The sequence below is a fragment of the Trichoderma gamsii genome (assembly GCF_001481775.2).
Source record: "Trichoderma gamsii strain T6085 chromosome Unknown Scaffold_2.2, whole genome shotgun sequence".
NCBI lineage: Eukaryota > Fungi > Ascomycota > Sordariomycetes > Hypocreales > Hypocreaceae > Trichoderma > Trichoderma gamsii.
This window is the reverse complement of record NW_020171339.1, coordinates 409,642-432,545: the sequence shown is the minus strand read 5'-3', so window position 1 is coordinate 432,545 and position 22,904 is coordinate 409,642. Positions and strand designations below refer to the sequence as shown.

Below are 22,904 nucleotides of genomic sequence, written 5' to 3'. Positions count from 1 at the left end.
CCATTAGAGGGCTGCCATGAAATCTGTGCCGCGGAGACGTCGAATACTGCTTTGAGCAAGATCCTTAGCAAATGGGAAATGGATCGTTTCGTTCGTCTACCCGGATCGCTCAAAGGGACTGTGGCTCGAACCACAGGTGCCTCCACCACCGAGGCGATAGTTGCTGCGGTTTGGATAGATTCAAATCGCGACTTTGATACAGTTCATCGGGTAATTCATAATCTCCATATTGGTGTAGGGGCGCCAAGTAGCAGTCGCTTGCCAAAGAAAACTACAGCCGGCATGGTGGTAATAGCCTAGGCTTCAAATGCATATCCCTGCCACTGTGGAGTCTACTAGGTAGTATTAGACATGTCTATTTTAATTGTACTACCAACCGTGGTGAAATCGACAGATAGTTCTATTAGTTCTTCATTCACATGCACGTATAGTCTAATTCAAGCTCAACGCCGCCGCAGCTGCCTCTACAGTAATCGCCCCCGCCGGTATCACAACATGACTTTCACTACTAGGCGTGCTATCCTCCACAAGACTCATAATCTCAACTTCCGCCCCCTTATCCAAATCTGTCCAGGCCGGCTTGTTAATCTTCTCCGAGCCAGCCTCGCTCTTGAAATGGTATCCTCTCGCTCTAGGTCGTTCTCCCGTGCCTTCGGGGAATAAAGGCTCATAAGTAGCGGCAAATCTATTCACGGCATCCTCAAATACAGCCTCTCCTTTGCCGAGAGTCTCGCGAATGCCAGCAAAGAATTCGCTAACAACGTGATGATTGTGTATTTGCAGAAGATTCCAGCCCAACATTTCTTTTGCATTTAAAAGATGGCGGAGATAGGCTCTGTGATGCTTTGTGCAGGTATAGCACTGGCAGCCTTCTACCAGGGGCGCAACGGCCGCGTTATGCTCGGGAGACCACATGTTAATTCCAAGCGGTTGGACCTTGTCAACGCTGGGAGGCGGAAAAGAAAATGTCATGGCCACACCGGCGTCGGAAGTGCTGTTTACAAACATTAATGTGCAAATGTCGATGCCGAGAGAAATCTGACGGAGGACCTCTTGTGGGGTCTTTGGAGTATCCATGGACAACTTGGGAAGAGGTGCTAATGAAGGGTAGTTGACAAGGTCCGGAAGGTTGTTTGTATCGTACATTGCCAGCCCAGACAGCTTATCAATTACATCTTCAGACAGATGCCTGAGATAGTCCCATTGAATAGGGTAGTCCACAGGAAGCACTGGTGCAAACACCAAGCTACCCAATGAATCTGATGATTTGGACAACGCCATGCGGTCAAAGAATTCACCCAACCACACTTCTGTCCGATCCACCATTCTTGCGAGCTTTTTGGACGAAGGGGTTGCGCCAGGATTCGGCAGGTCGGCCAGCGGGAGCACAATATCGGGTTGAAGTGACTGAATCCAGGACGTAAACTCTGGTATCGTTACATTGCGGAAGCCAGTGGATGTGAAGACGGTGATTGTCTTTGGTGTATTTCCAAAAGGAGTTGCAACTGCCGCACATCTTCGAGGGCCCAATATTGAAACTGTACTTGAAGGTAGAGCCGTAAAGCTATGCAGACGACGTGAAATCTCCCCAACAGGGGTGTGCTGGACAGGAGGTTCCTTTTTCTCGATGACTGTCAATCACAGTTAGACATGTTCTTTACTGCTTCATTCAAATGAAAGTTTGCTTGTCTCACATTCTTCCAGTGCCATGTAAACTCCGCTCACAGCGGTGTGTCTTTTGAAATTATCAGGAGTGAGGTGAGGTAGTGATCCACGAGAGGTGGCCGCGATGAAATTCGGCGTCTCGATGGCTTTTCTGCCAGGAAGAGACAACTTTCCAAGCCGTGCTGCAGATCCATCGGCAGCGGCAGAGGTTATCAGCTCGAATATCTTTCGGCCAGACATGTTGGCAGAATTCTCCAGGCTTGGATCACTCATTTTGAGTCGCCACTGCCTCCAGGGTTGGATATAGAATAGAAAAAAAAAAACTAGACAAGTTAGTCTAAAAGATTGCGGTTGAATCTATGTATAATAAAGTCTATAAAACGCCACGGTGCATATTATCAATGCCGCTTGTAAATTTTATAGTTGCTGCAACAAGTCCTCAAACGCACAAGCAAAAATGTCGATGAATGTTGAATCACACGAGCTTTCTGTGAATAGCCACACCATCTTCATTCCCCAGACCGATAAGGCACATCCGCGACTTCGTTATGCTTATCTTTTACCGAGATTCAACCGATAGTTAGTACTAGCGCTTTACCCTTTATAGAAGCGCCTTGTTTGGGCGATATTCTCACATCGCCAATATCAGGAGACATTATGTTAGAATAAAGCAGCAGCCAAGCCTCAAATACCGCTTAGATGTCTCTCCGTTGCTTGGCGAGATGAATCAAGATAATATCCAAATAATGCTTAATCTCGCCACAGACATAACGAGCGTATTCATAAACGTCTCCTGTCCGCTCTCCAACTGGATCTGGTTAGCCGTCACTGAACGGATCCGTCAACGTGAAGAAGAAACCCGAAACAGCGTTAATGTCTGAGACAACAAGAGCGTCATCTGAGCTCTTTGTCTGCTTCAGCGCTGCTCAATAGCAACTTCACATCCAAACACGACCATCACCAGAGATCTGCGATTCGCGATATTTTTGTTGCTTGTTATAAGAGCCAGAGAGCTTAAGCACAGTAGCGTGTGATGAGCGCCGATTTGCCCAATCACAGTACGCAAGCTAAACCGCGTGCCGCTTACTCCGTCCTTGCGACGCTCCATCTCCAGACATCCCGAGCTTCCGGAGCGATTGTCTGTTTCGACCCACCATATCCCCTGTATTTAGAGGCTGAGCCGTCCATCTGAAGCCCGTTTAGTAGCGGTGATAGTCGTTATTTTGCCCGCTGCGAGCTTACGTTACAGTTGGATCTGTAACGAGTACGAGCGTCTCTCTTTTTTCTTTTCTCTCTCTTTTCTTCCCCAAGCGCTCGTCAGCCATGGTGAGACCATTCGAGCCCTACCACGATGAACAGGAACCACTCATGAAGGACGACACAGAGCGCAACGATGCCGGCACCGGCGCTGGCGCTGGAACTAGCACAGTCACCGAGATTGACCACCCTGATGCGCCGCTGGAAAGCCCGAGTCCCGTCGTTGTTGCGACTAACAGCCCCGGCACAGCGCTCGAAGTCATCGACGACAACAGCAGCAGCGACGGCAATGCGCCCACGCCGCGCTTCATCCAGGACGAGCGCTCGTCCAAGCGCTGGAAGAAGATTCCCTATCCCGTCCGCCGAGTCCTGCTCGCAATTGGCAAATGGTCAAAGGGTCCGCCGAACGCCCAGCCGTACCGCATAAAGCCATTGTTCCCGGTGGTGCAGGAATATCCGCTGTTCCTCGTGGAGCAATTCCTGCCCAAGGCCTATCGCTTTTGGACCGTCTTTCTCTACTTTTCCGTATGGCTCATCACTTTCGTGCTGGTCAAGCGCCAAGAGACGATTGCCTCTACCGTCGCGGGCTGGGGCCAGTCGCAGCCCATCAGCTGCGGTGATACATACTGGAGCGCGGGCAACGGGTGCGGCTTGGACGGAAACGACTGCAGGCCGTTCAATGGCAGTGGATTCGCTTTCCAATGCCCGGCCTCGTGCGACAGCTACCACGTCCTGAACCCCAGAGCAGTTGGCGACCAGGAGATTATCTACCGGTCGTTGGTGATTGGAGGACCGTCCAGCGACGTCCATCCCGAGCTGGCTACATATCGCGGCGACTCGTACATTTGCGCCTCGGCTGTCCACGCCGGCCTCTATTCCGACTCAAGGGGAGGCTGTGGCGTCGTCGAGCTTGTTGGTCAGCAGCAAGACTTTATCAGCTCTCAGCGAAATGGCATCCAGAGCATCAGCTTCGATTCCTACTTTCCGCTATCGTTCCGATTCGTTCCGGATATCAAATGCACAGCCAAGGATTCGCGATGGTCCATCTTGGCTCTGTCAGTCGTCTTCACCAGCGTTCTGTCGCTCTTCACGGCCAATCCGGCGCTCTTCTTCTTCCCCACATTCACTGGCTTGTTCTGGGCAGTCGGCATGTCGCTCGACCAGCCCGGGCACTCGACCGTTACCGATTTGTTCTCTAATATTCTGGGCAAATATGTGCCTGCCATGTTTTGCGCATGGGTCATGTACGACAAGATGGGCGTCCGCCGCACGCTCAATCACTTGACTGCTCAAGTCGAAAAGACTGTCCTCTGGTTGGGCGCCTGCTGGGTTGGCGCTCTTACCAACTACACCTTGGATTTCATTCCCATCCAGCGTCTCAACAAGCATGACCTCGACCAGCAACCGGGAGCCCGGGCAGCGCTGGCCGTCATTGTCATCGTCATATTCTGCATTGCCGTTTCACAAGTATTCTTCTTTAGACAAGAGGGGCGTTTCATCAAGTACATTAAACTGTACGCCCTGTTCATTTTCGGCATCATCATCTCCTTGACCCTGCCGGGGCTTCAACTGCGCATCCATCATTATGTCCTGGCCCTTTTGCTGATACCGGGCACAAGCCTGCAGACACGACCGTCGCTGCTATATCAGGGTCTCTTGGTTGGTCTTTTCATCAATGGCATTGCCCGCTGGGGCTTTGATCCCGTGCTGGAGACGCCTGCAGCTCTCCAAGGAGACGCACAAAAGGGAACACTGCTGCCAACCGTTCCTCAACCAGTAATCCACATTGGCGAGGGTGCGCACAGCATGTCCAACATCACATTCACTTGGAATCAGCCTTCGGGCAATGCCTACGACGGCATCAGCATTCTAGTCAATGACGTAGAGCGTTTCCGGGGATATTTTGACGACATCATCGACCGACAAGACAGCTTTGTCTGGCACAGAAACAGCACCCTAGACCTGCCAGAATACTTTAGATTTGCATTCATGCAGGGGAGCTCGAGCGGAGATTATACCAAGGCCGGCATCTGGTCGGCGGAGGGTGAGTGGACGCCGATGAAGGCTGGGCCGTCGCGGGTCAAGGCCAGGAGCGAGGACGACCATAGAGTAGTTCGACGATGATTCCCCATTTGTTGCTGTGTTGATATCTGCGTTTGCTGTTGGATAAATTGCGTCTGGTGTATGAGCTAAGTATATAGAAGCAAACTGCATAAATGAATACGCGTAGTTGTTTCTCCATCTTTTATCAAGATACCTGAAAATATACGATATCTGAACTAGTTGCACGGATTGGACCTTCCGGCCCGTCTTTGGAACGAGCTGGTAGTGGGACCCTCCGGCGCCGGGACAATGCTCCATTCCGAGATGCCTCCGCGCCGTAAATGCGGATTGACGAGTACCTACCTTTACAACATCACCTTCTTCATCTTGAATCATGCAACCGCAACGACCAGAATACTTGAGTTTTTATTGTTATATCCACAGTTGCATTTGAATTATTTCAATCGATAGTTAGCAATCGCTTCTGGGTTTATCGTCATCTGGGATACAACTCATGACAGCTTCATCATCACAATCGTCAAAAAAGTGGCAACTCAGCAATCAACCTCATTATTCCAATTCTTCGTCAATAAAAACTCACCATGCCTCCAAGAATACCCACCGAAGCAGACTTCTCCCCTCTCTCTTCCACTCTCCCCCACAAACTCCATTTCCCAAACCCGCCCGAGTCAACAACCTCCATCCTCATCCTCTTCCACGGCCTCGGCGACCACGAAGTCCCCTTCGCCACTTTCGCCCGCAACGTCTCTCTCCCAGGCGTCCTCGCCATATCCGTCCGCGGCACATCTCCTCTCCCAGCGGCCTTTCTTCCCGACGCTGCCGCGGGCCAGAACTTTCACTGGGGCGACGACCTGAGCATGGACACCAACACGGGCGACATTGACGCCGATCCGGGCTTCGACAAGGCGTCGAGGCTGGTCATGGAGAAGCTGGTCAAAGGGACGCTGATTGAAAAGTGCGGATGGGAAATGAACGACATTCTCTTGTTTGGGTTCGGACAGGGCGGCTCCTTGGCTCTAGGACTGGCATCTCGGCTGCGAACTGTCGAGCGCATAGTTGACATTTCAGATGGCGACGATGCGACGAAGCAGAAACTCGGAAAGACGTGTAAAGGCGTCGTTTCGATTGGCGGTCCGCTGCCCTCATCCATGATCCCCTCGTTGAGCAGTCGTGAAAAGAGCAGTACTCCAGTGCTGGTGGTTCAGCTGGATGAAGATGAGGCGGATGCGGTTAAGAGAGAATTCAAAGAAGTGAGGGTGGTTAATTGGAGGAGGAAAGAGGTGGCCATGCCAAGAGACAGAGAAGAAATGTTTCCCATTATGAAGTTTCTTGCAGATCAGCTAAACAAGGGCTACACATAGAAGACGGGCCTTCACAAGATGAAATGCAATTGGTATTGGATAAAATAGATAAGGGCATCTCTGTGCTGCCCTCTAAATCTCTGTTTCTTGATGTGTCGTTGGCCATGTCAGCCCGTCTCGCTATCCGGATAACTATCCCAAGATGTACTGCTAGCAGAACGCACTACATTACACGAACAAAGCGCAAAACTATCACCGCAAGGGCAATAAAGAGAGTAGCTACCAAGAACGGCAGACCCGTCCACACTCCACCAGCGTTGGCACCGCCTCTAAAACAAACCTCCATCAATGGCCTGCCAATGACACCGCCCAGACTCTCCATCAGGGCTGCAGAAGCGAACAGTAGACCGCGGTGCTGCCCGTCGACCAGTTCCGAAAGCAGACCACGGAGAATAAGGCCATACGGGAACCCGAAGCTCAAGATAACAAGACCTGGCAATTCAGTCTTCGTTAGCAGATCATCCAGGAATCCGATGTATATCATTGGGGGGGAAAATGGATTCAAAAAGAAAGAGATTGGCTGGTCTTCAGATGTAGAGGGTTTCTTGTTTCCTTGTTCTTACCAATTAGCATAAGGCTGCTCGTCGGAGCGAGACCAACAACGAGACTGCCCACAACCATCAAAATGCAGCCAATGCGTGCAAAAAGAAGATCCCTCTTTTTCGGTTGCATCGCCCTCTTTATCGTAAGAAAGTAGTTGGCCGCTGGGAGGACAAGTAAGAGCAATATGACACTAAAACCAGCCTTGAAGTGTATCAAATTTCCCGCCTATACGGATAATGGTGGTTAGCCATGACTGTCCTCCCAAACTGGGCTTCAGATTCAAAGAGGAGAAAGGAAGACCAACCCTTAGCCAATCCCATCCAAATCGCCAATTCGCATATGGGAGGAGCATAATTTCCGCACTCTTTCCTGCCGACGTGACCAGTAGGGTCAGCAACAACAATGCGACCTGCCGATTGCCCCAGAAAACAGAAACAGTAGCCTCTTGAAACCTAGGCAAGCCCTCAGTAAACGAGCGCCGCCAACGAGTCCACCAGGGCCTGTTGTGGTTCTCATCTCCGTCACGCTCTTCCTCGTTGGCGAGAGCAGCCTCAGCCAGATCCGGCGCCACGTCATCCAGCAACGCCCTCATGTGGAGAGTCTCCGGGAGAAACAACGCAATAGCAATAATCGGGATGTAGAGACTGATTCCAATGAAGATTGGGAGCCAGATATTGGTGTACTTCAATGTCGTAGCCAAGGGGAAGACGAATAACTCGGCAACTAGCCATGAGACACCAATACCAAAAAAGGTTGTAGTGCTTGAAAGTTGAAAAGCATATAATCAGTAAACAATAAAATATATCAGCTGTAAAATTGCTTAGTTCTCTTACCGGTGGGCATCGGGTGCAAGGTCTGATAGCATCGAGAAGAGCATCGACGAGAGGACGACAGACCCGCCTCCAATAAACATGAATAACGGCGATATCCATGTCAATCGGTAGTGGAAAACATTGGGCCAAAGGTCTTTCAGACTTTACGTTAGATAAACACTGAAAATCACAGCAATATTCACCATCGCCGTTTGAACTCGGCTCACGAAACAAGAATACTTACAGACGATGATATTGAACGCTTGCGCCAAGACCAGGCCCACGATGGACAGGAACAGCCCAAACTTTCGCCCATACTGGTCCGCCAAGAATCCATACGGAACAGCAGTCAAGATGCCCGGCAGAATGGTGAACACGTAGCTCAATCGAGTCACCAGCATCAATTCTGTGCCGACCTCCCCATCAAAGAAGCATCCAGGGCTGCCCGGCTCATACTCTGGATGCAGACGGTGACAGACATTGCGCATGAGCAGGTCGAAGAGCGGAATCACCTGCAAAAAGGAGCTTGACACGACCAAGAACGATATGATGAAGATGAGGATGCAATAGATTAGATGCCGACGTGGAAATGCTGCATTGGTTTCGGAGCGTGAGGAAGTTGCTGCTGGTACATGTTCCGGGTCTCGGTCAGGCTGATCAGGGAGCAGGCGTGATCGCTCATCGACATCCATGGCTGTGGACTATTACTGACAGTTCGCGGCTATCGCGCTGTTCTTAGCAGGGCATTTCAGACCGATCACAAAAGAGAGATGCGTTCGTAGAAGGTGATGAGAATGGCCTTCTCTTTTGATGCGAGAATAAGCTTAACACAAGCTTGTTAAAAGCGGGCGGGGGTGGTACGATTACGACGGCTGAAGCACTTGAAAACGGGAACTTTGGTAAACCGAGATCCAACAGTACATACAGGCTAAGCATTTATTGCAGTCCGTATTCGCCCGCCAATCAAGGGCAGACAAACTTGCGCGTGATTCATGATTCGTCATTCAAGATTCAAAGGATTTCGGGGACTTTTGATCTATTATACTTGAAGAATTAACTTCACTCGCCTAGCATCACTTGCCTCTGTCTCCCGCCTGCAGCATATCTGCCAAAATGTCCCATTTCGCAGACTGAGTATCGCTCGAGGCCCTCGCAGCGCCTTTCAGCTCTGAGCAAATGAAGCTTAAATGTTTGTTGTAGTCGGCGATAATCTCTTCCAGCAAAGGTATATAATCCTCGCTGGTTAGCCCATCTTCTGTTGTTGCCCCCTCTGTGCTCTCATGTTCCCGTCTAAACAGGTGAGATGGCTCGGATCCGTCCATCGCAGCTTTTCCCTCTCTTGCTAATTCCAACTTGATAGTGAGATCTAGAATATCCAGAATCCGCTCCCGTATGGGTGCCAGCTTGCTCCCCAGGCAGGCTTGCTCAATCATCTGCTCCAAACATGCAGCGTGCACCGAAATCATCGAATCGACATCTTCAGCCAACAAGAGATCACGCCGCATTACCCTCTCATTAGGTTCTAAGACGAGCGTTGCCAAGTATGACTGAAGAGTTGTGCAGAACCACAGTAACTTGCTCCGAGCAGTGTAGAACAAAGCACGTTCGTCCCAAAGAGGGTTATCGGTCTGGAAATTGTCCAGAATCCTAGGCTTGTGCAGGACATGGATAGCCCGTCGAAGCTGTAATAGAAAAATGAAAATGGATCGATAGTTTTCAATACTCTCTTCAGAAACAACAATCCGGATTGGCCATGCCAGTCGATAATCCACCATAACATATGGCAAGGCCGCTCTAATCGAACCTCGGGCGTCTGATACAGTCATACGTGTGCCCTGAACACTAACACCCACAGATAAGCGGCTCGTGTCAAGCAGCAGCGCAAAGGCATCTTGTGCAGTTCCAGCAAGAGCAAAGCGATCATACCAAACCGGATTCAGGTTCTCCAGCTTATCGAATAAGTGATCTGCAAACGATGCAGTGGCAAATCCATCTGACATGAGATACAGCGCCTGTAATGCATCCAACGATGATGAGAGCTCACACATATCAAAAAGAGCATCTTTCAAAGTGGTAGAAGTCTTACGATATTTGCTCTGGATCCATCGGTTAAAGGCAGCACCAAAAAGATCAGGGAATGTAGCCAGACCAAGCCCTTCCGGGCAGACATGCTCGAAATCCAGGGATGGTTCTTCAGCTGCGGATGAGCTACCTAGCTCATATTTGCCTAGGAGCCGCAGCACAACAATGTTCTTTCCGGCATTGTATATTCGGTGCGCTGAAGGTTTGAGGAACTTTGGGGCATGTAATGTCCCGTCAGCGGTCTGGCGGAGATTAAAGCGGTCTTGCCATATATGGCTCATGGGTACTTTTATCGGTCTTTCGACAATAAAGAAGATTTCGTTTTCAGATGAAATACGCCCCTCGTCCATCCAGTGACGAATCGGGCGGATATATACCTGAAAGCATTCGAGAAAGATTCGGGCAAGAAATTCATAGGTAGCCATGTCATCTCTCATCTGAGCCAGGGTAGTTTCATCGTAAAGGAGCTCCAAATACCGAAACGTATCCGATCTGGAAGTCTCCTGAATCTGTGCGATGATGTCGGACAAGATGAGAAGCGGTTGCAGCCATGGTGTGATTTCTCCAATGACCGACAGCAAGGTAAACATCACCTCACCCGTAGGGGCGGCAAAGCGAGCCTCTATTTGCGAGAGCTTTGTGTCAAAATCTCGAAGCCGTTTTGTGATGCAGTCTTGAAACGCCTGAAGATGCGGAATGACCTGTGGATGGCTGACAAACCTCCAAAGTAGCAGAATTCGCCGGCCAGAATCTGCAATGTTGCGTATCACGGCCTTGTATGTCTCCCAGGCGATATTTTGCATGTGGAAATTCGGCTCAGGTAAGCCGGTGGTGTCGTTAAAAAGGGTCGTTTTCAGGCCCTGCAGCATAGAGAGAACTTCTCGGACGACTTGTGTCTCTGGTATGACAATTTTCTGGATAAGTCCTATATCATCTTTCTGGGGTACCTCAATCCGCCACTGTTGCGTCGACTGCACAGCTTTCAGCAGCTCTGTGTCCTCGGGCTGAACGACACAATCGGCGGCAGTCCTCCCCTTCTTATGTAGATTGGTATCGACATCGTTGGTATAAAATGGCGTGGCTTCTATGGGCGTTTCGTCCGGCTCGTCTTCGATAGATTCGTCTCCAGATTCTTGCGCGTAATCAATCGACTGCCATAAAAGCTCGTCCTCATCCCAGCCATCTTCTCGAGCGATCTCTTCCCAGCTAAACGTTTCCTTTTGCTGCTCTTCGCGCAATCGTACAGCGTCAAGGTCGCTGAGCTTCGTCTTGAAAGTCGGTTGGTCAGATAGCCCGAGGAGCAGAGCGAATATTTCTGGGTGCCATTTGGTGGCGTGCGCCTCCAGTCGATCCAAGCTGTTGCGGAATTCGTCGGCAAGGTCATCTCGATTGTTCACTCGAAAGCGTTCTTCCAGTCCATCGAGAGCGTGTTGTACCTCGAACTGGTTCGTGCGGAGGTATGCCTGGGATTTGATTGTCGCCAAGGTGGCATCGTAAAGCTCTTTGTATCTCCTGGATCTTGTCTGGTATTACGCGATTCAAACAGTCAGCTCCTCCAGTCCATGAAGTTCAGAAGCTACCGCGAGATAGCCACGGGTTCCCCTCCTCCCCACCTTGCTAGGAAGCCCTGTGACAGCTTCGATGAGCTCTCCAGTGAGAGCCCCAAGAGTTGCGGCGTGGGCCATTGCCAGCGGTTGGCATTTTCAGCAGCAATGGCGGCCGACCGAAGCTGATGATGTGAAGTTGCGTATTCAATGTGTTAAAAGACAGTGGTTCGCTACATGTGATAAAGTCAACAGCTCAATGGCACTTAACGGGCCAGTTCTAGCGCGTCTCTAGCGCGTATGTGGGGGAGAGACCTTCTGAACCTCTCATCGGCAGGCGATTTTCTTAGCGTCCCTCGATAGCATAAAGCAACCACGCCCCTTTCAACTTGGATCTGTTTTGGAGATACCAATAGCGACATCCACTCGCAAAGGCCACACGATACGGACGGTTGGATGCGCGGCCTCATCGATTAGGTCTGTTGCTACCAAAGCTTGCTGAGTAGCCAATTTGCCGACCAATCCCTGTGTCTTTTCGCTCCGGCCGCATAAAAGAGCCCTCCCATGGACAATTAAACCCACAGCCTTACTGTCGGGCTTTTCGCAACCATCGCATCTTCTACATCATGGCCATAGCCCGGCCAGTACGGACTCTAGGAGGCCTGGCCATTGTGCTGTGGTGCTTCTTCTTATACCAGGTCCTCAAACCCTCATCTGGATACAACAGCCCGGGCGATCGGTACATTAACTTTGAGCGCGACCCCAACTTGGATCGTAAGTCTGTAGCGCATCCAAACAGCAGATTGACACGAGGGAAGATAAGCTGACGGCTCTTTCAACTCTGCAGCTACCGGCGAACCTGAGGGAACCCTTGTACGAACGTCGGACAAGTATGCGCCAGACGCCGAAGACACCGATCGAGTCAGCGCCACATTGCTAGCCCTTGTCCGCAATGAAGAGGTGGACGATATGGTAGCGTCCATGGTAGACCTCGAGCGGACCTGGAACAACAAATTCAACTACCCGTGGACTTTCTTCAACGACAAGCCCTTCTCTGAAGAGTTTAAGAAGAAGACAAGCGCCGCGACCAATGCCAAGTGCAACTACGGTACGTTGCTTGCTCTGAGACACAAACACCACGAGTCCATATCCACGGCTAACTAGTAGCAATCGTAGAACTCATCCCCAAGGAGCACTGGGACGCGCCCTCATGGATCGATCCCGCAATCTTCAAAGAGTCCGCTGCGGTGCTGAAGAAGAATGGAGTTCAATACGCCGATATGATGTCATACCACCAGATGTGTCGCTGGAACAGTGGCATGTTCTACAAGCATCCCGCCCTTCAGGATGTCCGTTGGTACTGGCGCGTCGAGCCCAAGGTTCACTTCTTCTGCGACGTCGATTACGACGTCTTCCGCTACATGCAGGATAACAACAAGACGTACGGTTTCACCATTACCTTATACGACGACCCTCATACTCTGCCTACTTTGTGGCCCCAGACAGCCAAGTTCCTGGCCGATCACCCCAACTACCTACATGAAAACAACGCTGTCAAATGGGTTGTTGACGATACCCGACGACCCGAACACAATGAAAAGGCCCAGGGATTCTCTACATGCCACTTCTGGAGCAACTTTGAGGTTGCCGATATGGAATTCTGGAGGAGCAAGGTATACGAGGACTATTTTGAGCACCTCGATCGTGCTGGAGGCTTTTTCTATGAACGATGGGGTGATGCGCCCGTCCACAGCATTGCATTGGGTCTATTTGAGGATTCAAGCAAAATTCACTGGTTAGTTGTTTTCTTCCTCTTCCCCTGATTAAGTTCGTCTATACTAAACTGCTCTTCAGGTTCCGAGATATTGGTTATCAGCACATTCCTTTCTTCAACTGCCCCAATTCTCCAAAGTGCAAGGGTTGTGTCACCGGCCGCCTGACAGATGGTGAACCATTCCTTCATCGAGAAGACTGCAGGCCGAACTGGTTTAAATATGCCGGTATGGGCTGAGGGAAGAAACAATGTGAAGCAACTACCTCCATCTCTTTTCGATACACCACATCCGAGGACCGCACCCCGAATCACATATCTTAGCATCGTACAAGTCGGACAATTACTACTTCAAGACATAATATCATCATTAGCTTATTATGGGAAATTTTAGGATGAAAATATCCCCTTATCCAAGCATCCGCCATATACGCTCTCATGGCCATCTTATATCCATATACCTTGTTCAAAGAGATGAACTCTCCAATAACACGCAGTATAGCTCCTCAACACGAAAGCAAAATAAAAGAAAATATCGTTGTTCCAGAAAGTATACTCCTTGTGCCATGTACTGTATCAATACTATAACGTCCCAAACACAGTAACCACTCCAGACGTCCCTCCCACGCAAAACTGATCCCCCCAGCCTCCATCTCTCCACGCCATACAGCTAATGACATTGTTCCGCACCTTTGGCTTGCCGTCCTTCCCAATCACCTTCTTCACCTCATGGCCCGCCGGTCCCCAAGCCACCGTCACCTTGGCCACCACTTTGCCCGACAAGATATCCCATGCCCATATCCTCCCTGCGCCTCCAGTAGCAGCATCCGCCTCTCCAGCCATCTCGTCTCCAGCCACCACGTACTTGTCCTTGCCGCCCAGCATCGACTGCAGCCGCAGCTCCTCATTTTTCCACAGCGGATCCGAGTACGCCCGGAGACACGTCCCGTGCTCCCTATCCATCAGCCGCAACTTGCTATCCAGCGAGCCCACCAGCATAGCTTTGCCATCTCTCGTAACGTCCAGGCTCACCACGCTCGCGCCCACAACATCAGTGGTGCACCTCCCCATCCGCACATCATAGCTCCTCACCCGCCCATCCACACTCCCCGCAACCACCTCCGGCCCCATCACCGCCAGGCTCGTCACCGCGTCCTTCGCCTCGCTCAGCACCTGAATCGGCTTGAAGCTCGTGCTGCGCACATCCCACACCCGCACCGTCGTGTCGAACCCGCCACTCACCACCAGCGAGTCCCCCGCGCCCGCAAAGCTTACGCAGTTAATCCGCGCCGAGTGCCCCTGCGCGTTGCCGCCAAACCGCCTCGTCGTCACCGCCTTGGTCACGTCCCACAGAAAGACGGCGCGGTCGCCGCCCCCAGACACGAAACTCTCGTTGTCGGTCGCGACGGCGAGGCTGGTGACTTCGTAGCCGTGCGCGGCGTACATCTGGATGAGGCGCCCCTGTGGCACGGCCGGCTTTGCGCTGGGCCGGACCTCGGGGATGGACGTGCTGGGGAAGGGATTGTACAGCCGGATGGAGCGATCTGCCGACCCGGTGAGGATGTAGTTTCCGGGAGAAGCAGAATAAGCTACGGCATGAACGGGACCTAGAGAAGCGTGAGCAAAAGATCCATGGCGATGAACGATTCCAATACATAATTCGTGTTGGATATAAAAGAGATGAAACAAACCATTAGAGCCAAGAAGATGTGCCACGGGCCTATCTGGAAAAGCCATTGTGTAAAGCGCCACGGCTCATCGCTAGCATGATATTTTCCAATAATCGCAACGGCATATGCCAAGAGAATTCAGGGCCACGACATGAATGAGTGTTGAGTGAGAAGCAGGAAAAATCATAAGACGCCGAGACTGATTAGCTCTCTTAGAGCGGCATAGTGACGCCTGTGATGTTTATTATCAGAATTTTTTCTTCTTGTCTGATTTCGAATCAATCAAACACGGAACAACTGGGCACAGACCCAAAGATATCAAATGAGTGCAAGGATAGATATATCTATTACAGTCGCTGTGCTGATTGTTTCATTCTTCAACTAGCTAGGTAGCGTTATCATACAGTGTTATTATCAATCATAGACTCATTCACTGTATGGAGCATCACATCAAACTGACACGTGACAATCCCGAACAACTTCAATGTTAACCACTTATACTTGGAATGTAGTTTATATAGGTAAGTATAAACACAGACATCAAACGTGACACGTCATTTAGATTTTGTATCCTCCCAGTCAATACAAAGATCCTTCATCAAGACCCTCCTTGATAGATCGAATGCCCCAAACTCCCCATCCTGCGTCATCCGATTCAAGTTGCCCTGATCTTGATGCCTCCTTATCTGCCCAAATGGGCAGCTGTCTAAAACGCTAAATTATGCCATAACACGTTACATAATTGCAATGCCAATGCAAATCCAAAGCCAAGATAAAGGAAGAGAAAAAGAGAAAAATAAAACTAATAATAGAATAAGCCTGCAAAGGAAAAAGGGGGGGGGATAAAATATATATGTAGAAAAGGAACAAGTAAAAGTAACTCGCTTCTGTACCTTGCTAAAAGAAAGGTGAAGGAAGACTTTACCGCCGGGCTTGGTCTAATCAAGTGCAATGTAAACCATATCCATATCCTTGGGGAATGTGTCCTCAATGGGATCGAAAATTTGCCAGTGGCTATTCTCTTTGTCTCTGACTTCTTCTGAGAGAGGAAGCAGGCGATAGCCTTGGATAGGGCTGGGTGACCGTGATCCTTGCTCGCGGATTCGATTCAATTTTTGAAGGCGCCGGTCAATCGCTAGTCGGTCTTTTGAAGATGATCCCCAGACACCTGTCATCTTATCAACAGCGGACTTTGCAATTCGAACTCGGTCAATCAGTTCTCCAAGGACTGTCATAGGCCCACCTGCAGTCAAGACATCGACAGCTTCTGTGACAACGATGGCCATGGCGGGAGGGGGGATGTTTAGCAGCGTAGGTCGAACCCTCAAGATACGCTCAAGGCAGTTCAGCATGTCAATGACGCTGCTTGCATGGTCCCGACACTTGGCTGAGTGTTCCATCTGCACATCTTTGGGTAGCTGGTTGGCCCCGTGGCGATGACGGTTCAACTCAATCATGGTATGATGATAAAGAAGATGCATACTGAGGAAAGTACCGATGCTTCTGGTATAGGCAGCGGCTTCGAGGTTTGTCCCGCCGAATGTCATACGAGAGGGCAAAGAGGAGTTCCATTTCTCGGCTTTCTCGACGAGAGCTTGTAGCTTCATGGTTTCCGCTTCGAGAGGAGTTCTCCTAAGAGCCATTCTATAAATGGTAGCTTGGCAATCAGACCAGATATGCACCATCTCGATGTGGTACCCACCAACAGCTGTGTCGGAGTGTTGCTCAGGAATCCTAATAAGCTCGTATGGATCAAAGCTTCGTGATTGTGCCTCGATTCCCTTCTCAAAGCTGTGGATATCCGCAGGAAGCTGCACATAGATATCTTCTGCATTGAGCATTACCGGCCTCTCTGGAAAAAGCCCGCTAAGCCTTTCCAGCATGAACAGAGACCAAAATGTCCTCTTGCGTGATTCAGCATAGGTTATCCTAGTAAGCCCCAGAGGGAAAGCGGTCATAGACGACTCCCTAGAGTGATCGAGCTCCAGACTTAGTTGTAGACAAGCTGCGCTGGCAGCCGCAGAAGCAACTAGCTCATCGGCCTCCCTAGTACGGCATGTTGATATATAGTACACGGCAAGGAGAATCCTGCTCTGTACTAGTTGCAAGCACTGCAACTCCGTCATCTTTTGCGCATAATGTGCTACTTGAGCATACTCATAAGCAATATGCTTGGGATCACCGCAGAGCGCAGAACCAACAGCGAGCATGCTGTATAGTAGCATCAGATCTTCAGGGCTTTTGCGGTCAACAGAGGTGATGACCCAATATTTGAAGATTTCTTCGGGAAGAAATTGCAGAATCATGGTGCTGTCGACATTGGCGAAGAACCTAGTCAAAGCGCTTGTGATCAAGTGAGGATTCGATGCAAAGGGATCTGTCCGCCAAGCGCGGCCGAGAACGTCATCAGAGATTCTAGTTGGCTCGGGGAAAGGTTGTTGTTCAGCGATTCTCGGGTTCGGGTAATCCGTCACGGCATTGAATGAAGCAGGAGATTCGCCATTAGCAATGTACGCCTCAGAGCTAACCTTGAGCCTTTTGCCGTAACCCCTATCTGGAGAATCTGCATGCATTCCTCCTCGGGGCGATCTTGGAGAGCTGGCATCGCTGACTGAGCGTCGAAGGTCGCCGGCGTCAAGTGAGCCGTTGTGCTGCCGGCCATCATCAAGCTCTATAGGAGAAGTCGATGGTGAAGTGTTATGGCCCCCTCTTGGTCTAGAGAGAATGTCAACATGGTCTCTAGCAATGCATACATATAAATGGATACTCACGCATTCTTGAACTTGCAGATGCGACCAAACTTCTCACACTGGACACATCGAGGATAATCCGGATCGCATTTAATCTTCTTCTCTCTGCAAGTTACGCATGCAATAGCCAGTCGCTTTCGAGGCTTCCCCGCCTTAGTCACACCCCAGTGAGCATTCACCGCCTCGCCATCAATCACAGTTTTACAATGGCTCCCATCGTCGTAGAAATAGCACATCCCTTCGCCTGGTACTTCGGCTGCTCGCACGAACCTCGGGAGGAAATGCGTGCCTGTCCAAATTTTCGGTCCCAGACCATCTTTAGATACAGCAATTTCGGCAGTAACGGCAGCAGCTGAAGCTGAGGGCGCGTTAGTATCCGAGCCGTGTACTGCTTGACTGAGTCGACGTTCGGAGTAATCATTGACTGGATCCTTGGGCGTAGACAGCTGAGGCCGGAATTTGTCCTGTGGAGGCAGATACGACAAAGAATCGCGAGGTCCTACGGGATATTCTTGCCTCCCATCTTCACGATAGACTGACCACTTCCTGACTAATTCTGGTTCGTAGCGTGCGTCCGAGGCCCTGTGGCCGTGGTCCGGGTACTCATATGAATGCGGTCCAGCAAAGGGGGTCGCTAGAGGGTGAGCGGCTTGTCTGTCGTGGTGGTCATATTTAGCGTCGTAAGAGTTTCGCTGTTGTGGTAGAGAAGAGGAAATGGTTTGCGGAAAATAGGAGCTGGAGAGATTTCCGCCGCTCGACGAGAGTCGCGGTCTGTCCAAGGGGGAAGGTGAAGGATAAAGGCCAGGGCGCTCCGTCTGTGGTGAGCTGAGGGACCGCAAGGACGCTGGTGGACCAAAAAGACTGCTCAGCGAAGGAAGCTGTTGTCGGACAGACGAACTGCCGACAGATTCTTGCCGCCCTCGACTACCTTCTGTATTACTCTCAGAAGACATATCGACGGAGGTTTTGCCATAGTGGGACATGGAAGCAGCAGTGAGTGAAACCGACGCGCGAGGTCCCCAGGCTGCTTGTTCTTCTAGAGGAGACGACCGGGAAGAAAACGAAGTTGCGCTTGGACTTATAAGTTCAGGGGGGGTATCCGGCGGCGGAACTCGATGCAAAGAGTCTAGAGCTGGTAATCCACCCATCGAGGAGAATATGCCACTGTTCTTTTTTAAGATGACAGTAGCTAACAAAATGGCATATCCTGGAAACCAATGGAGTTAAGTAGGAAGGAGAGCGCCCAGCGACGAAGGAGTGGCTAATAAGCGTCGAAAGAAATACTCCCCCCGGGCTGTTCCACAGGATCGAAAGGAGAAGGCTGCCAGATGAGTAGCGGAGCGGTAAAGAGCAACAACAGATGAATGGCCCAGAAATGAGATTGCTGGTTAAGTGAGTACAATGATGCGGGTTCGAGTTTTTGTGAAAGAGGCTTGTAAAGTGATTAGATGGTCAAACCAGTCTATAAGTCTTTTTCCAGCCAGGGAAACGAAGGGACCAAAATGACGAAGAAATAAAATCAAAGGCCAGCAGGGCTGAACTGTTCTTTTCTTTTTTCCCCTCGCTCTGTAAACAAAAAGGTCAAAATAAATGGTCCAGCGGTCACTAGTACCAGCTGCTGAATCTGGGGAGAAGATGGGGAAGATGCGGGTGGGCGAAGAGGCGACGAGGAGGGTATCAGTGGCTTTTGAGATTTGAGCCACTGCCGCCCACAAAAAAGAAGTCCCCAAAAAGACGGACAAGGTAGGCGAGGGAAGCTAGCAGGACCCAGTCAAGTTGAACGGTAGAAGAGGAACAGATACACCGAAGCAACCCCAAACGAGACCAACAAGGGCAGTTACCAATGGGCCGGACACGGCTGAGGCCTGTATGCTGGCTCGGAATCGAGACACGCCTTGGTGGGTACAAGGCAAATAACCACTATCTGGCTAGCCAGGTCGTTGGTCGGTATCAGTCTCGAGTCAAAAGTGGCTGGAGGGGTCCATGGCCTAGAGGAAGCCCCAAAAGGACCATTCGATAGTGCCGCTCCGGACCTGAACTTGTGAATATGGAGCGTCCCAGCCCACCTTGCACCTTGCCACACGTGCGAGATGGTCCACTCCGTCGTTGTTGCCGCGGCCCTACAGACCGGGACCAGGCCAAGAGCATGGGTGCAGGTGTATCCAAGGTACGAGATCGAATCCGGTGCGCACAAATACCTACAAGTAGTACTTTGGTACGAGTATAGCGCACAGTTGGCCGTGCTAGCAGCCAACGGACCCGTCGTCGTCATGCCATCATGGGGGGCCGTTGTCTGGGGGCCCGAGCGACGACGATATGCTCAGGTGCTGGCAGCCCATGACGGCAGCCTGGCTAGCCAGCGTCATTCATGGCCATAAGCCTCATCAGCCTGGCCCGGCAGGGAGGTTTCACGGCATGAGGCGCCGCTATACGCCGAAGCTGCTGCAATGCTCCAAGTACAAGCTGCCTTGCACTGCCGGACACAGGATCCCGTACCTCTTCGCGGCGTAATTGAGGACACGGCTAAGCTGGATAGGCCGTCCGAGTACTTGCAGGAAGGGCATCGGTCTAGCAGCGGCACGGTATTCCCAAAAAGCGTCTGTAAGGAGATTTGTCGACTGTGGCTGGCGTCCGTACGAGGCATCTTCCCTGGCCTGAGCTGGCCTTGGCCGGTCTTGATACTCAATGGGGCATCCTGGTCGTGCGCTAAAGGGATTGATGGCTGACTGGGCCCTCGAACAGCGGCGTGGTTCGCGCAGAAAAGAAAGCAGAACACACGCGCACCCACGGAAACAGATTGCGCACACACCACCTTTTGCCGTGGCTGGAAGGGCGTGCGTATAGCGAAATGGGTGAAGCGACGCAAGTCAGCCGCACCGCGCACACCCTCTCGCCGGACGGTCTGTCACTCCCGCAGAGGAAATTCCAGGAGGCAACGCAGCAAGAGCGGGAGATGGACGGAGCATCGCGGAGATGGTACTTTTGGTGGAGGATGCGAGAAGAGTCTGCCAGGCACGGGAACGGAATATTTGGGATTTAATATGATGTACTTGCTATTCTCAAGTGCAAGTGCAAGTATCTGTTATCTCTTAATATGGCAAGTGCCATCTAGGTATCGTGCGTCTTTTAGCCGACATCGAGCAGGTAGCAGGGCAGCCGCGACTGCCACCATAATTCAATCAATGATGTTTTACTGGCGGTACTGCCTACTTTTAGGTACAGCTAGCATAGCGCTACGAACAAACTGAAAGATAGGGTAAGGCTTATTGCTCCTTTCTCCGAGCGAGGCAACTTGCTGGCTTTGTCTTACCTTACGTGTGTGTACTTGCAGCGTGCGCTGTCAGCAACGGCAATGCAGGGTCTCACTTGATACTGCCGCTTCTCTGTGTACCAGGTTGGCAGGTACTGGGAGTGAGAGGCTCGTGCTGGAAAGAGCAAGTGCCGGGAGCGAGACACTGGAAGGCACGAACCCGGCCATCAGAAGCTAAAATGACGAGAGCCGATCTCACTGCCTGCGAAGTACGAGTACGCGTACTTGTAATTCCGTCCTAACTTCTCTCCCGCCAGGGTCCAGGCCTGTCTCGACACAGCCAACAGCCTCCCACCTATCACACCCGGCTCATAGACTGCTCTTCTCGAGCTGGCACGAATCGTCACAGGCTCGTGGCATCTCGATACCCACCGCATTACAAATCGATAGCACTTGGACGTTTGCCGGCGGCCAGTGCCTCGCCTTGCCTTGCCTCGCTACACACACGCCCAGCACCGGCGCCACGGCCACCGCCCCTTACAGCCCGGCAGATCGAGCACTCGATGAGCGAAGAGGCTCAACGCAGACAAAGGGCGAGATTCACCTTACTGCCGGCATGAGCAGCGGCGGCATCACAGTCGAGTCCCAAGCCACGGCACACACGCATTAATTCCGCGGATACCGAACCCATTTTTCACAGGCCAGGCCGTGGTCGGTTCGTATACCACGAGTGCATTCGCGCACCAACACCGGCGGCACTGCCACCAGAAGAGAAGCACTCTGCAGCATCCTCCTTGCACAGAGCACTTTTGAACACGCCGACATTGCCAGTATCCTCGTGCGCAGCAGGATTTATTAGCCAGTGTGACCGTCCGTTGGATCATGACATCTGCCTAAAAATATATCCACCAAAAAAAGCACGTTGGTCGAAGATTGTCCAGCACGTTGGTCATGGAGAGCCAAGCTGGTGTGTGGTATGTTGGTTTATACTGCGAGTCAGTGCTACTTCTCGGGGCCGTGGTGCACAAGAGCCGGGCTGAGACAACCAAAAGTACCATGAGCTGCGGGCCCTCTGTCCGTACATGTACAAGCGCCTCCTACTGCTCGCTACACCAGCCTGAGGTCACATTACAAGGGTCGCCAGACGGAAAAGTTCAGGGATCCCTCGACAGGGTGTTCGGCGCACTAAAAAGATGAGCTCGGCAAGCATTCCGACCTTCTGGGGTTGGTTATTATTGGAACCGGTGGTTGCAGTGGTGTAACCATGTGGGTGGGAGCGACTGCAGATTATCACGTACAGTGGTGTACCATGGATCAGCGAATCCAAAACATCTCAAGTGAGATATTGAACGCATCATACCTTGATTTTCGATCAGCGACCGCGACGATTGATCCAAGCTCACAGGCTTTGGCCATTCGCTGGTCAGCGTCCGAAGCAATCAGGTCAGAAACATGCAGAGGCTTTCGATTACGGCCCTTTCACTTGGCATCTCTGCCACCCGTACTTAGAAGTCCGTTGATGGTGTCAGTTGGCCGCAAATTCTTTCAGCTACAGTATGCAGTCGACACACTCTATCCTTTCATAGACGCTTGCGTATACTGGCCAGTTGCGTTTCGCGATGGGAAGGGATCGGCTGACAATCCCACCGGCTTTTTCGCACTCAAGGTTAAATAATCAACATTTATCCCGAGCAGACGACGGCCAGGGATGCCTCGTTGCTTTCGCTTCCTTAGCAAGTGAGCGGGGACCCTTGAGAAGCAAGAACGGATTGGAAAAGACGGCTCGGGGTGTGGTTTCGTCGCGTGGCGAGCCTAGGTTCCTTGGTCGGCAATCCAAAAGATTCCTATGGCCTGTGCACACCATTTGCCGCTTGAAAAAGGAACAAAATCAAGCGTCATTCAAAAGCCGGCCCTAGAGCAGCCATGAAACTCCCATGTTCGAATTTGCAGCTCAAGCGTACTTACATGTTTTGAGCAATACAGTACGTCCACCGCAGTCCTTCTTCAGGATATTTCATGCCTAGATTTGGCCCCTCGCATTAGGCCTTGTAGGAACTTGTCCACAGCCTCGGCCAATGTTACTCATCCGGAGTAGTACAGCTACGTCCTTGTTTGCGCGCAATCATAATGCCTAC

At 51.2% G+C, this 22,904-nt stretch overlaps 8 protein-coding genes across 8 annotated transcripts; 4 read left to right on the top strand and 4 right to left on the bottom strand.

Moving 5' to 3' along the window:
- Positions 1-432: 432 nt before the first annotated feature.
- TGAM01_v200669 (hypothetical protein) lies at positions 433-1,938 on the bottom strand (the record flags this gene model as incomplete). The annotated part of the gene is made up of 2 exons (XM_018807524.1): positions 433-1,631; positions 1,695-1,938. The coding sequence occupies 2 exons, from the start codon at positions 1,936-1,938 to the stop codon at positions 433-435; spliced, it is 1,443 nt and encodes a 480-aa protein (XP_018659334.1).
- A 1,050-nt stretch (positions 1,939-2,988) lies between these two features.
- Positions 2,989-5,046, top strand: TGAM01_v200668 (hypothetical protein; the record flags this gene model as incomplete). The annotated part of the gene is made up of 1 exon (XM_018807525.1): positions 2,989-5,046. The coding sequence occupies one exon, from the start codon at positions 2,989-2,991 to the stop codon at positions 5,044-5,046; it is 2,058 nt and encodes a 685-aa protein (XP_018659335.1).
- Positions 5,047-5,567: 521 nt separating this feature from the next.
- TGAM01_v200667 (hypothetical protein) lies at positions 5,568-6,347 on the top strand (the record flags this gene model as incomplete). Its single annotated transcript, XM_018807526.1, has 1 exon — positions 5,568-6,347. One exon carries the CDS (start codon positions 5,568-5,570, stop codon positions 6,345-6,347), a length of 780 nt encoding a protein of 259 aa, XP_018659336.1.
- Positions 6,348-8,775: 2,428 nt separating this feature from the next.
- On the bottom strand, positions 8,776-11,469 carry TGAM01_v200666 (hypothetical protein; the record flags this gene model as incomplete). Its single annotated transcript, XM_024548603.1, has 2 exons — positions 8,776-11,307; positions 11,398-11,469. 2 exons carry the CDS (start codon positions 11,467-11,469, stop codon positions 8,776-8,778), a joined length of 2,604 nt encoding a protein of 867 aa, XP_024406614.1.
- Positions 11,470-11,954: 485 nt separating this feature from the next.
- Positions 11,955-13,339, top strand: TGAM01_v200665 (mannosyltransferase; the record flags this gene model as incomplete). The annotated part of the gene is made up of 4 exons (XM_024548602.1): positions 11,955-12,102; positions 12,176-12,436; positions 12,505-13,123; positions 13,183-13,339. The coding sequence occupies 4 exons, from the start codon at positions 11,955-11,957 to the stop codon at positions 13,337-13,339; spliced, it is 1,185 nt and encodes a 394-aa protein (XP_024406613.1).
- A 342-nt stretch (positions 13,340-13,681) lies between these two features.
- Positions 13,682-14,836, bottom strand: TGAM01_v200664 (hypothetical protein; the record flags this gene model as incomplete). The annotated part of the gene is made up of 2 exons (XM_018807530.1): positions 13,682-14,706; positions 14,791-14,836. The coding sequence occupies 2 exons, from the start codon at positions 14,834-14,836 to the stop codon at positions 13,682-13,684; spliced, it is 1,071 nt and encodes a 356-aa protein (XP_018659340.1).
- An 871-nt stretch (positions 14,837-15,707) lies between these two features.
- Positions 15,708-18,667, bottom strand: TGAM01_v200663 (hypothetical protein; the record flags this gene model as incomplete). The annotated part of the gene is made up of 2 exons (XM_018807531.1): positions 15,708-17,484; positions 17,541-18,667. 2 exons carry the CDS (start codon positions 18,665-18,667, stop codon positions 15,708-15,710), a joined length of 2,904 nt encoding a protein of 967 aa, XP_018659341.1.
- A 2,341-nt stretch (positions 18,668-21,008) lies between these two features.
- TGAM01_v200662 (hypothetical protein) lies at positions 21,009-21,439 on the top strand (the record flags this gene model as incomplete). Its single annotated transcript, XM_018807532.1, has 2 exons — positions 21,009-21,044; positions 21,179-21,439. 2 exons carry the CDS (start codon positions 21,009-21,011, stop codon positions 21,437-21,439), a joined length of 297 nt encoding a protein of 98 aa, XP_018659342.1.
- Positions 21,440-22,904: the final 1,465 nt, after the last annotated feature.